The 14,226-nt window shown below is 36.8% G+C and overlaps 1 protein-coding gene across 1 annotated transcript in view; it reads left to right on the forward strand.

The window, feature by feature from the left end:
- The first annotated feature begins 4,031 nt into the window (after nt 1–4,031).
- Nucleotides 4,032–14,226, forward strand: part of POLQ (DNA polymerase theta) — a 200,253-nt gene continuing 190,058 nt past the window's right edge. Inside the window, exons 1-5 of the mRNA XM_058295752.2 lie at nt 4,032–4,323; nt 5,192–5,371; nt 7,124–7,254; nt 9,588–9,744; nt 11,331–11,439. Of these exons, the coding sequence (XP_058151735.1) occupies nt 4,164–4,323; nt 5,192–5,371; nt 7,124–7,254; nt 9,588–9,744; nt 11,331–11,439 (737 nt within the window). The 5' untranslated portion in view covers nt 4,032–4,163. The remainder of the gene's footprint in view (nt 4,324–5,191; nt 5,372–7,123; nt 7,255–9,587; nt 9,745–11,330; nt 11,440–14,226) is intronic.

A 14,226-nucleotide genomic window follows, 5' to 3' on the forward strand; every position in this document is an offset into this window, starting at 1 on the left:
AATCTATTTGGTTCTAATCTCTCTTAGGCTCTCTCATATATTTATTTTATTTTATTTATTTTTTTAAGATTTATTTTATTTTATTTTTTTATTTCTTTTCCTCCCCCCTCCCCCAGTTGTCTGCTCTGTGTACATTCGCTGTGTGTTCATCTGTGACCACTTCTATCCTTATCAGAGGCACCAGAAATCTGTGTTTCTTTTTGTTGTGTCATCTTGTTATGTCAGCTCTCCATGTGTGCGGTGCCATTCCTGGGCAGGCTGCACTTTCTTTCATGCTGGGCGGCTCTCCTTACAGGGTGCAGTCCTTGCGCGTGGGGCTCCCCTACGTGGGGGACACCCATGTGGCACGGCACTCCTTGTGTGCATCAGCACTGCGGATGGGCCAGCTCCACACGGGTCAAGGAGGCCCGGGGTTTGAACCGCAGACCTCCCATGTGGTAGGCGGACGCCCTATCCATCGGGCCAAGTCCGCTTCCCATGTATTGATTTTAGCTGTAATAATATTGGGAAGAAAAGATATATAATTGGCTACACAGTTCATATCAAATTAATGTTATAAAACTTCAATGCCTAGTATACGGTCAGGTGAGGTGTTCATATCAAATTGCTCTCCACTAAGAATTTCATGAAAAAACTTAGGCTAGTATAAAAATGGAATTGTTCGTATTCTAGTTCAGTCCCAAGAACTCCACTTTGACCCACTCCACTTTTCCGTGCCCCTTATCCTACCACCGCTCCTTTTCTTTAATGTCAGAAGATGACATGACAGATTTACAAGAAGAAATTGACAAATCCACAAGCATTGTGAGACATTGTAACATAACTCTTTTAATGATTTCTAGATGCAGCAGACATGAAAATGAGTAGGTTTATAGAAAAATTGAACAATTAAAGAAATTGAAAATTAATAATCTGTGTTCAATTCGGTAAGTCAGGAAGAGAAAAAGGTAACCCGGCCAAAAAAATTAGAAGGAAATTATAAAAAAGTTTAAGCAGAAATGAAATAGAAACAATAGAGAAGGTAAACAAAAATAAAAGCTGGCTCATTGAAAAGTTCAAAATAATAAGTAAACCACTGGCAAAATTAATAAAAGAGAGGGAGGGAGGGGGAGAGCAAATAAGGGAAGGAGAGAAAGAGAATGAGAGACAAGACTATAGGGAAAGAACAGGATGACTTAACTATGAGTAAAATAACTATTGAAAAAAATAAGGAAATATAGTAATAAACTGAATCCAAAAACTAAAGGAAGATAGAGAAAGAAAATCAACAGAGTAAATGGGCCATTTTCTGGAAACAAAGAAATTACCCAAGCTGGTAATTTCAAGGATATATGGAAAACCTGACTGGGTTTACAGTCACTAAAGAAATGCAATCAGCTTTTATGTAGGGACTTTAAAGTTGGTGGCTAACATATATAAATGCAAAACAAAGTTGCAGGATGCAGAAGAATATGATGAAAATTAGTGGAGACGTGACATTTTTGAAAGCATCCTTGGGGTTGATTGAAGTCTAATGAGGATATTGATGTTCCTAAATAGCAGCCTCATTTTGAATGAGGCATAGCTGTCTTTTGAGAGACTAGTTAGTTGTGAAGTGCCTTACTGAGGGTTCATGCCATGAGGTTAATTTTGAAAAACTGGCGATGAGAATCAACCAGAAAAAGCCCTTTGTTTCACAGACATGGAAAGGAAACATACACTTGGGATGTTTTTATTAAGACATTGATTTTTAATTTTGTAAGTGGATAATCAAACAACCTTATGTGGATTAATATGTAGATAAAATTCAAACCTTTTCTGTTAACACTACCCCAGTCACAAGCTATTAACAATTTGCTAAAGGTGAGAACCTAGTAGATGCAATGCCACTTTAAAATTCTAGTTTGAATAAATTTGAGAAAAACAATGAAATCAATAGTTAAAATTTTAGGCCACAGAGACAGAATAAACCCATGGAAGCTGAGAGGAAGCCACGGAACCCAGGAAGCTGAATGTGATGAGAGCAGGAGAAGGGAGATGCCACCATGTGCCTACCATTTGACAGAGGAGGCCAGAATGGCTGGCAGCCAGATCTTTGTGTTGAGAGTGTTGCCTGACACCTTGATTTGGACATTTTCCTAGCCTCAGAACTAATTGCCTTTTTCTTCAGCTCTGGGGGCCATATTTGTACTGTTATCCTACCCTCTCTGACTAAAAACAATTGGACAAGAGATGACAACTGGTCCAGTGGACTGCTGAGATTCCCAGAACTTGGAAGCAGGACAAAAGGCAAAGGAAGCTGGATTACAGAACGGGAAGAAAAGAGACCTATGGAGAGATAAAGGATAAGAAACCATGTGACAGCAGTCAACAAAAAGAGTAATGGGAAGAGTAAGCTTCACTGCTTGTGTGGCCCAACTACTCTCCAATGAGATTGCTCTGTGGCCTGTGACAAAATTTGCGCTCCCTCCCATGTTTTAGTAGAGCTACTCTGTGCTAATTTCTGGTACTTACAACCAAAAACCTTGATTAAAACAATGGTAGGTCTGCAGGCACTAAGTCTGTGCCAAAAAAAGTCCTTATGTAAAATTTGTAGCGGAATATAAGCCAAAAATGCATATACTTTTCTGAGCTGCCATGTTTGTCTGCTTCTCTAAACTAGAGGCCATTTAAGGGCAAAGACCATACCTTAATCATCCAGTCAGCATCTGGCACAGTAAAGTGGATTAGGGGATATTTGATAAATAATTGAATAGAAGAATTCAACTATTAAGGTTGTCAAATAGACTATATATGGCCATCATTTATTCAACACCCTAGTATTGATTGTAATGAAACATGCCCAGGACAATCCCACAAACCAAAGACTTTTGGGTGATCTCTCATTGGCAAATGTCCCAACCCTTAATATACTGAGTTCGTAATTCTCAAGAGTTTTAGGAATGGCATTAATTCCAAATTATGTGATAAATCCTTGGAAGAAATCTAGGGCTACAAACTCAGAAAGATAGGTAATTTTCCAGCACCTAGTCTTATTATTAAAATTTATATGTCTATAGTTTTAAAAATGCAGTTAACTCTAGATTTCATATCAATTTAGCTGATTTACTCTTTTTTCATTCATTCCTTCTTTTCTGTCCTTTGTTGTTACAGTTCAATGACAATATTTTACATATAGTAAAATGCACTGATCTTAAATGTTTAATGAGTTTGATGAGTTTTGAAAAATGTACACATTCATGTGACCAACACCCCAGTCAAGATATAGACCATTTCCAAAAAGTTTCTCCATACCTTTTGCCTGTTTTTATATAATTTTATATAATTAAATATAGAATTTTTAATAGAATTTTATATAATTAAATCATATACAGTATGTACTTGTGTCAGCCTTCTTTCAACTTAATATTTTTGAAATTCTTCTATGCTGTTGTGTGCATCAATAATTCATTGATTTTTATTGCCAAAAATATTTTATTATATAGCTAGAACAATTTACTTATCTAATCTGTTGATCATTGATTTTTATTGCCAAAAATATTTTATTATATAGATAGAACAATTGACTTATCTAATCTGTTGATAGACATTTGGATCATTACCAGTTTGGAACTGTTATTAATAAAGCTGCTGTGGACTTCTTGTACAAAAAAAAAAAAAGTTAAAATTTTATTCATTAACAAAGTGAAAATAGCAGGATCAGATTATTTTAACACAAGAATTCTAACTAATCTTCAAATGTAAGACACAGGGCTACAGAGAATAGGCAAAAAACACTGCCCAGCTCATTTTATGAAGTTAGCATAATCTTGCTATTCAAACAAGATCTGACAGAAAAAGAAAAATTTTTAGGTTAGTCTGATTACAAAAGCAGATTATACATGCAGATCCTGTGTTTTCCTCCTTCAATCTAGCTCCAAGTTTGGTTCTCTTACATTAACCAAGGAAGGCGGGAGGTCACAGGCGTTAACGAGAACCACTCCTTCCCTCACGTCTCTATGATTCTTAGGGTCCTTTCTTCACTTAGTACTCTATGGTTTCGGAGTGGGTTTGGAAAGCGGGAGTTTAAAAACTGTAGTGAGAAGATGGCGGCTAAAGGTGTCAACCGGCCTCCGGCCTGTTTTCTCCAGCGCTGGAAGGTGCTGGAATTGTAGTTTTCCCTGAGCTGCCGGGAAGAATTCGCGATGAGTCTTCAGCGCCAGAGTGGGAAACGGCGGCGTTCAGCATCGGGCTCAGACTCCTCGGGAAGCTGCGGTGACAGCAGTGACAGCCGCCAGTTGCCCTCGGGGCCTGTGCTGAGCCCGCCCCCGGGCCTGGGTCGGAGCCTAAAGGCCGCTGCAGCAGGTACTCCTAGGGACCCCGGGGTAAGCGGGGTGTGGTGAGCAGCGAGGTGTGGTGGGCACCTCCATTGTAAGTGTCCGGGTTTCTCCTCACCACGCGGAGCTTGCTTGCCGACCGACTCGGCTTCTCCTCCCTTCTCTGTGACTCTGGTTTGGTGCGGCAGATCACCTTCTGTACAGACATCATATGGTTTCAACCCATATTCCGTACCGCCAGAAGAACCGTTTAAGTGGTTTCTGCGTCTTTTCTACCTTTACAGAAAAAATATCTTTATGTTCAAATATAATTACCTGTAGGGGCTTGTTCTTAATAGTATCCAATACTCCATATAGATCCTTATCCTGGATATTCGCATCTGGAATATAGTACAGGCTGTTTGGAGTCCAGGGGAGCTTGACAGAGATTTGTGATTTTTTTTTTTTATTCTTAGATTGCTGAAGGTCCAGTGAATGTTCACTCAATTCTTAACTATTGGTTTTGTCGTCATCGTACTTAAAACTTATGAAAATTAAATATAAAAAGTATTTAAAGCATTAAATACTTAACTCTTAAATAGAAATTTACTTGACTGCACTAGTTGCAATTCATTCCTTTTCTGCTCCCCCTACTCCCTTTATAATTCCAAAATTCCATATCCTTCATGTATACCACATTTTGTTTGTGGTTTTTTGTTTTTAAGGGAACTACTTTTATTATATCTGATTAAATAACTTACTCTTACTTTTCTATACATGGTCACTTTCTTGTAAACTCCGCAAAGTTGGGATGTGCTTTAAATAACATCATTCCAACACAGTGGAGGACTAACTACTAAAATCATGTTAGAACTTAATTCAACTATTAATAACATTTTTTCTTTTTCTTTTGAAAGGGGAATGCAAGCAGACAGTCCCTGATGATCAGACAGACAAACTGCTTTTGGCAAATTGGGGACTTCCTGAAGCAGTGCTGGAAAAATATCACAGTTTTGGGGTACAAAAGATGTTTGAATGGCAGGCAGAGTGCCTTTTGCTTGGACAAGTCCTGGAAGGAAAGAATTTAGTCTATTCAGGTATTCAGATTTATGCAATTTTATTTCACTACTGCATTTTTTTTTTAAAGACAGTATGAATGTAAAGGATGTTCTACTGAGGTAGTTATAATTTTAAGGTGGATGAGACAGTTCTTTATAACTAGAGGAAGTTTTAAAATACATAGAAGTGGAGTCTCATCATATGCAAACTTAACTTGCACAAATTCCATTACATCCTGGGTGAAAATAAGCAAGAAAACTTACAATTTAAAAAGTGAGCAATTCTGTCTGCCATTACTCTCAACAAATACATGTGATTGTGCAGTGGGAGATGTGAATCTGCTGTTCCCTGAGATGATCTCAGTTGCTTTTCAGGGTGTGAAGATTATATGTTTATAAAGTGACCTACTTGTGCAATAATATGCTTTATGGAATATTTTATATGGGTTTCAAGGCTAATCTTTGGCATGCACAATTTTTAACCTTTTGTGCATATTCCCATTGAGTAAGATGCATTTCATTTGTATCAGTTTTCTCTACAATTGTTAAGTTCCTCAGATTTTTCAATATGGCCATACAAAAAATTAGACAACTTGTCAATAGGTAAGCATCCAAGCTGTGAAGTCAAACTGGTTGGGTCTGAAAACTGTATCACTTACTGGCTGTATAACATTGCAAATTCCTTAAATTGTGTGTGTGTGTGTGTCTGTGTGTGTGTGTCTGCCTGCCGGTCTGAGTGTGTCTTGGTGGTACTTCAGGAGGATTAAATTATCTCAAGTAGGAGCTTAGAACAGTGTTTAGCACATAGAAAGTACTCAATATATCTAACTAGTGGCAGGTTATAGCAGCATAGCCTGACATTTCAATTGCTTAAACTTGGGCATCATTCATGGGTCCTGTGCTAGCACCTCATTTTCTTTTTTTTTTTTTCAACCTCATTATCTCTTGACTCTGACAAATTCTATTTGCAGGTCTATTACCTTGGTTCCACCTACTATCATATTTATTCTAGGTTATGCAATAGCCTTATAACTCATTTACCTTTTTCCTCTGTCTTGCCATGCTCCTGTAGCCAAAGCTATCTATTTATAAAGTACAAATACGATCTTTTCACTCTTCATAAAACTTATCAGTCACTCTGCACTGCTCTCAGGATAAAGTCTAAACTCTTTACATGGTGGAATTATAAAACCCTTTTTCATGTGACTATGTCATAGCTCTTCTTTTACTCCCCTTCTTGTACTTTATGTTCAGGTTTATGGAATTACTTACAGTCATCTGAACATTCCAGGTTTTCATCCAGGCCTTTGCACATGCATTTTCTTCAGTTTGGTATTCCTTTTTCCCTACTTTCTCAAGACTGAGGTTCTGTTCCCTTTGCATAAACTTCCTTACATCTCCCCTCTCTTCCACCTCTATCATAGCCTCAGTCATAGTATATTAAAATTGTTCACCTTTTTCCTTAATAGTCTAAACTCCTGGAGGATAGGGCTTTTAACTATTTAGTACTTAAAGGAAGGGGTCTTTAGGTATAAGCTAGGACCTCATTATCATTTCATTATTTACTGATATAAAGATTCATTTAATAATTCTCTATTTTCAGTGTGTGACTATTTAGGAAGCTGGTGTAAAGTCAGGGATATTTCAGGGTATAAAGGTTTCAAATGCTAGGTGGGACATTAATGATAGGTTAATCTTAGGCTCTGGACTGTGACTTAAAACATTTATTAATATCAGTGTGCCAAATATTACTTCTTTTTTGTGATAACCTTTTAAATAATCATATTTTAGCTCCTACAAGTGCTGGGAAGACTCTTGTTGCTGAATTACTTATTTTGAAGCGTGTTTTGGAAATGCGGAAGAAAGCTTTGTTTATTCTACCCTTTGTCTCTGTGGCTAAAGAGAAAAAATACTATCTCCAGGTAATGTTCTTTTACTAAGTTTGAAATGATAGATCTTCTATTGAAAGGCTTGGCTTCACTTGTTTGAAATAGAATTATAAAAGCAAGTGAAAATAGTTTCTTTTATTGTATTTCAGTATGGCTTTAAAAATTGACCATTCTGAAGGGAAGGAGAGGAAAGAATAGGTATAATTTTGGGACATTTTGGGTACATTGGAATTGTCCTGCATGACTTTGCAATGACAGATATAGGCCATTATACATTTTGTCATAACCTATAAAACTGTGCAGGGCAGAGTATAAACTGTAAGGTAAACTATAGTCCATGGAAAGTAGCAGTGCTTCAATATGTGTTCATCAATTGTAACAAATGTACCACATTAATGGAAGATGTTAATATGGGAAAGTGTGGGAGGGGGAGGTCATGGGGCATATGGGATATCCCTATATTTTTGATGTAACATTTCTGTAATCTAAAGCTTCTTTTTAAAAATTTGACCATTTAAGGAGGGAAACTCTTTTTTTTTTATCATTCCATAAAGAAGAAAGAGCCATCAAATTAAAAGAGTAATTGGTGAACTCTGTGTAAAAGTTGTAAACTCTTCCTTAGGAAGTAAACAAAATACTTCGATTAACATCTAAACATGCAAATTACAAACTAGCATTTTAACTGAATACTACTAGATTGAAGCAAGGAAAGGAAAGAGTAAGAAAGCACGTCCCATCCCAACTGAGGGCCTTTTGGGAACATTTAGAGGATGAAGAATAATTCATTGCTGCTTAGGTAAACTTCTAGCCTGTGAACTAGTCCTGTGGTCAACAGCACAAATTAATAATAATCTTTCATATTTGCATGTACTCACTGGTTTCTAAGGCATTTCACAAATACAGGGTTGCTTATACTTTTTTTGGGGCTTGCTTTTTTTTTAACAGTGTTTCATTAAATAGAATAAACTTACTATTGTGATTTCTGTAGTGAAAAAAATGTGCTTTTGTAATGGAAAGATTGTTGTACTGGGAGTAAAAAATCTGGGTTCTGGTCCCAGTTTTGCCACTTACTATGTCTTAAGGCCAGGCATATACCCTGCTGGACCTCAGTTTTTTAACTTGTAAAGTGGACATGTTAACCCTAGCACTATGGGTTAACTCAGTGAACACTCAGAAAAAAAATTTGAATGAACAAGTTATGTGGTTCTACAAAGCTCTTTTTTTAAAAAATGTTAATAGCTAATTATTTTATTTTTTTTGAAAAATTTTAATTGTCTTTTTTAAAAAGATACATCAATCACAAAAAATGTTACATTAAAAAATGTAAGAGCTTCCCATAATCCCCACATCCCACCCCTCCAATCCTCCCACATCAACAACCTCTTTCATCATTGTGGCACATTCATTGCATTTACTGAATACATTTTGGAGCACTGCTACACAGCATGCATTATCGTTTACATTGTAGTTTACACTCTCCGCCAGTACATTCAGTGGGTTATGGCAGGATATATAATGTCCAGCATCTGTCCCTCTCCCTGCCCTCGGCAACTACTGTAGCCACTGTCTCCACATCAATGATAGAGTTTCTTCAATTGCTGGAGTCCCAGTAGTTCTATAGTATAATACCAGTAAGTCCAATCTAATCCATATTTTATTCCTCTATCCTGTGGACCCTGTGTCTTTAATAGTTATTTAAGAGACCAAATAGCCAACATCTGGTCCTACATGGTAACATCCTCTCAATTTAGATCCAAAATAACAAAATGATGAAAGGATCCTTTTTATTGAAAGGTATGTTAGTTAAAAGTCCAATTAAAATTAATATCAAAATCCCACTGCATCTGACTTTTAAAAATTTTTCTTCTACTTCATAGAAAACTGGCCTTTAGTGGGATAATGAGAATATTTTCCTTATGAAGTATAAATTTGTTTCTTGAAGTGCTACCTTGGTCTTGCTTGTAGAAGTAGCTACTTTCCTTCTTGTTTATTAGATTAAAATGTTAGTGTTTAAGGTAGATTTTCTCTGCTTTTATTTTCTATAAATAGCACCTAGACTGACTTTGATTCATAAATGATGCATTAAAATGGCATACTTAATTTTTTTTATCTTATCTTAACAGAAAATCTCTGTTCTGGGTCTTATATATTTTAAACTTCATATGTTTAGTATATGATTCTAAAAAGAACTGATAGGTCCTGGCCAGGAGCCAGGATATTAGATAAATATAAAGGTATTTATCTAATAAATATCCTTAGATGCTTAAGTTTATGTTCTGGGATAGAACCAACTTATGCTTTGACTTAAAATTCCTGAATTTCACATTTTTTTCCCCACATATATTATTTCTTTTTATTCAATTCAGAGCCTGTTTCAGGAGGTAGGAATAAAAGTAGATGGGTATATGGGCAGTACCTCTCCAGCAGGGCATTTCTCCTCCTTGGATATTGCTGTCTGCACAGTTGAGAGAGCCAATGGTCTGATCAATCGCCTCATTGAGGAAAAAAGGATGGATCTGTTAGGTAAGATGAATAAGAAAATAAGCAAATACTTTCTATTGTTATTTCTGATGAAGTGGAGCTGTTGTAATTTCTATATGTCCCATCTTGTTTTCCTATTGTCTGTCATTACTTCTAGAGGTAAGAATTGGCATCTATAATGTTAGGACTCTTGGTGAGAAAAAAGTTTTGTGGCCTGCTGTTGTTATTGCCTCTAGTACCTTGATTTTTTGTACTTTATAAAACAGGATATTTTTGAGCCCTTGAATCATTTCTCCTGTTTTCTTTCCTGGCTAACCTTTACCAGGAATAGAAGGAAGCACGTGCTGGGGCTTGCTATCTCTGCAGTTGAAGTATATGATATCCAGATTGACTGAACCCAAAGGCTTCACATTTAGTAGGGATATGGTGGGGAGCTAAAGAAACTGACACTGTATTTGAGTTTGGGACTTTGGGAAGATATTCTATGTTCTTTCAAAAAATCACTATAGAAGTCCCATATGTAGAGATAACAATAGGAATAGAATGGTTGTAGCAACAGTTATCAGTGAACTACTCATTGAGCGCCTTAAAATACTAGGGTAAAACTGGGTAGGGTGGAGGTGAGGGATAAGAATCAATGTTTAATAAGACTTAGCTGTGCTTTTTAGAAGCTTGGAGAGAGAAATCACATCAGTTTTTATCAACATTCTCTTATTATTTGTGTCCTCCATTGGACTTTAAATAGCTTGAGAATTGAGATTGAATCTTGTTAAATGTGATATCTGATGTACCTAGACAGTGCCTAGCATATTGTAAGTAAAATAAATATTTTTTGGATGAATAAATGTTGAAATAACTCCTCATCCCTTATGATTTGGAGATAGCTTATTGATGAGGAAAAGGAGCCTCATGTGTCATTAGGAAATAGCCTGAAAGGTCTTGGGGAAGATTTGGAGAGGTTGGACACCAGTGTACTCAGAAATTCTAATGTTTTGACAATGTTTAACTGAAGAAGGCATTAGTTGATACTAAATTTTCAGTAATTCTTTGGTATTGTTTTAAGTGCATAGGCTGGTTCAGTTCTCCAAGTGGAGGAGTAAGGCATTATGGTCATATTTATACTTTAAAATAGGGTGACTCACTACCACAGTCAAACAAAATCATCTTTTAAAATTATTTTTTTCTTCATGATCTGATTCTGTACCTCCCAGCAATTTACTAATATGAGTATGGTTACCACCGTTGTTTTCAATACACTGAATAAGTGACACAGATGTCTTTAATATTTCATTGTACATTTCTAAAAACAATTGTCAATTTAGAAGTGTCTAAATAACAAGAGGCAGTGTTTTTTTTTCTGAGTTTGGTTAGTCCCGAGTAAGCTAATCATTGTTTTTTAGGTCCAGAATACATTGTAGTAGTATTACTTAAGACCCCTGAGACATTTTGGAAAAGAATTGTCTGCTGTGTGGAATCCGATTTTTCTTGTATTGGTAGAACTTTGCACCTCCTGCAACATACTGCGATGAAAGTGACTTACTATATAAATAAATATGATATTTAATCTTTTAATACTTTCTCAGAATTGTGAAATTCTGTAAAACCTAGCATTTGGAAAATATTTTCAGGAATGGTGGTTGTGGATGAACTGCATATGCTGGGAGACTCTCACCGAGGGTATCTGCTGGAGCTTTTGCTGACCAAGATTCGCTATATAACTCAGAAATCAGCATCTAGGTGAGTACTTGAATTAACTGAGCTTTGAAATTCCAAACAATCTTGATAAAGTGTCCACATAAGTACATAGTAAGTACTAGTTAAAAATATTAAAGAAGAATAGTACTTTTCTTATTTAGAACAAAGTCATGTACAGTAGTTACATTTTGTTCCAAAAGAAGGACTTCAGACTGTTTGATTTTAGATTACTGTGTGAACATTTAAAAATTTCTAACTGTTGACTATTTATTTTAGTGTACACACTTGTGTGATAGAGTGCTAAAGAGCTGGTTTTTTAATTGTCAGTTATGTGTGAACATAATTTAAGTAGCCAAGGCTAATTTGGAAAACAACATTTATTTGCCCTCTGACTTTTCAGAGGCAACTACTTTCAACTCTTACAGCCTTTTTTTTTTTTTTTGACACGTGCAACTTTATCTCTAAATACAATTACTTGATTTTTTAGTTTTAGATGTTATCTATTGCCTTTTTATTATGGAAGGTGAAGATCTAGCTCTCTAGCTCTCTTATATTCTTTGCTAACTCCTACCCACTCTCTTCCCATCCACTGGAGCTTCTCTCTTATGATCTTCCTATTGTCCAGAAATAGTTGCCATAATTTTTCTTAGATCACTATTTAACATTACATTATCTAGACTATATAAGTGTCATTGTCAAATTGGCCATGTAGAATGCAATGATTACTTACACTTTTCTGAAAAAATATCAAATTTAATTTTGTTTTCTCTGAAATTAATATCTCTTTTGTTTGATGGCTTGGTTTTCTATGTATTTATCACTAATATATCCCAGCCTTTTCTTCAGCTGTGTAAATCTCTACTCAATATATTCCAACATATAGTATTTGCTTTTCTACCAATTTCATCTTCTTAAAGATATTTCTCTCCTGAAGACTTCTGAGTTGCTCCAGTTTGGATAGGTTAATTTATATATGTGCTGCATAACAGTCATCTTGGGATCGTCTCTTTTTTTTTTTTTTTTAAGATCATCATCATTCATTCCCATTGCCTTTTTTTTTAAAAATACAGTTTTATTGAAGTTTATCATTCATACATGAACATAAACAATAAATGTATAGTAAAATTTGTGAATTTACAAAACAAACATCATATCTTCATACAAGGTTCCCATACATCTCTTCATCACCAACACCCTGTGCTGTTATGAAACATTTGCTACAAACTATGAAAGAGCACTGTTAAACTATTACTGCTAACTATAGCCCATATCTTACATTGGGTGTATTTTTCCCACAAGCCACCCAATTATTAATACTCTATATTAGTATTATATATTTGTTATTGTTCAGGAGAAAGCGTTCTCATATTTGACCTGTTAACAACAGTCCATCTTCTACCACTGGACTTCCTGTGTTATACAGTCCCATGCTATGTACAATCCCTTCGAAGTTTACACACAGTGGCTCTCATTTTATCACAGAGTTGCACTGTCATCACCTCAGTCAATTTTATAACATTTTCATTACTCCAAAAGGAAAAAAAACCTACACCCTGTGAGAGTTTGATATTATTTATGAATTCCAAAAAGAGATATTGATTATGGTTCTAAACTGGTCTGTACCTCTGAGCATGATATCTTCTGATTGATTTAAATCCAAAGGCTTAAAGTTTACTTGATTAAATCAAGATTAGGGCTTTGAGGACAACCAGCAAGATGGCGGCCGAATAGGGAGCTCCTAGAGTCAGCTCATGCTACAGGGCAGTTACTAATCACCCAGAGCTATCTAAAGCACCTGTTTGGGGGCTCCAGCTACCAGAAGAGCATCCTGCAACATTCTTAAAAGAATGGAAAGAGGAGACTGCCCATCTACAGAGAAGATCATGAATAGAGCAAACCACACTGCAAAGGCTGGTGCCCATCCTCCTCTGGTGGCACAAACCATCATATGAGCTATTCCGTGGCTGAAATTGGAAGCTCCACTTCCCAAAACTGGGGGAGGAAGAGACAGTTGGGCATCAACGTCAGCTACTGATTATTAAATTCGATGGGCTGAGAGCTAAAGTTTGAACCTGTCCAAATCAGAAAGAGGCTGGTAGCTGCCATTTTAACTCTGTGCCCAGCATGAGGGCAAGTGGGTCTGACTGAAAATCAAGTGTTGGTAGGGACAGGCTTCTTTCCATCCAGATTGAATTGCAGCTGTAGCCTAAGCCCCAGCCCCACTTCTAGTGGGGAGGAAGCTAGCAAGACCTGTGCTAACCTCTCTGGGAAAATACAGGCCATGCCACAGAGGCTGGTGACCATCCTACTCTGGTGGCACAAGCTACCTTAGGAGCTATTCTGTGGCTGGTGTTGGAAGCTCCATTTCCCAAAAATGGGAAGAAGAGACAATTGGCCACTGACTTCAGCTACTGATTAGTAAATTTGGCAGGCTAAAGCATAACCCTAAGAACAGTTAAAGTTTGAACCTGTCCAAGTCAAAAAGAGGCCGGTAGCCACTATTGTGATTCTATCCCAGGCATGAGGGGAAGTGGGGCTGACTAAAATCACAGTGACAATAGGGATCATTTCCTTTCACTTAGATCAAACTGCAGTCCTAGTCTAGGCTTCAGCCCCACCTCTGGCAGGGAAGAAGCTGGTGAGACCTGCACCAGCCTTTTTGGATAACTGCAGGTACATTTGACTGGCACAGACTCAATAGTCTGAAGTCTACCCGGGCAACTGCAGTCATTTTGGACCTGCGTGATGTAGATTGTGGCCCATACCTGCATCTCTGTTTCCATCCCAGGCAGGGGAGGACAGGGTGTGAAGTTTATCAGTCTCTCTGGG

This window comes from Dasypus novemcinctus, chromosome 4, assembly GCF_030445035.2.
Source record: "Dasypus novemcinctus isolate mDasNov1 chromosome 4, mDasNov1.1.hap2, whole genome shotgun sequence".
Classification (NCBI taxonomy): domain Eukaryota; kingdom Metazoa; phylum Chordata; class Mammalia; order Cingulata; family Dasypodidae; genus Dasypus; species Dasypus novemcinctus.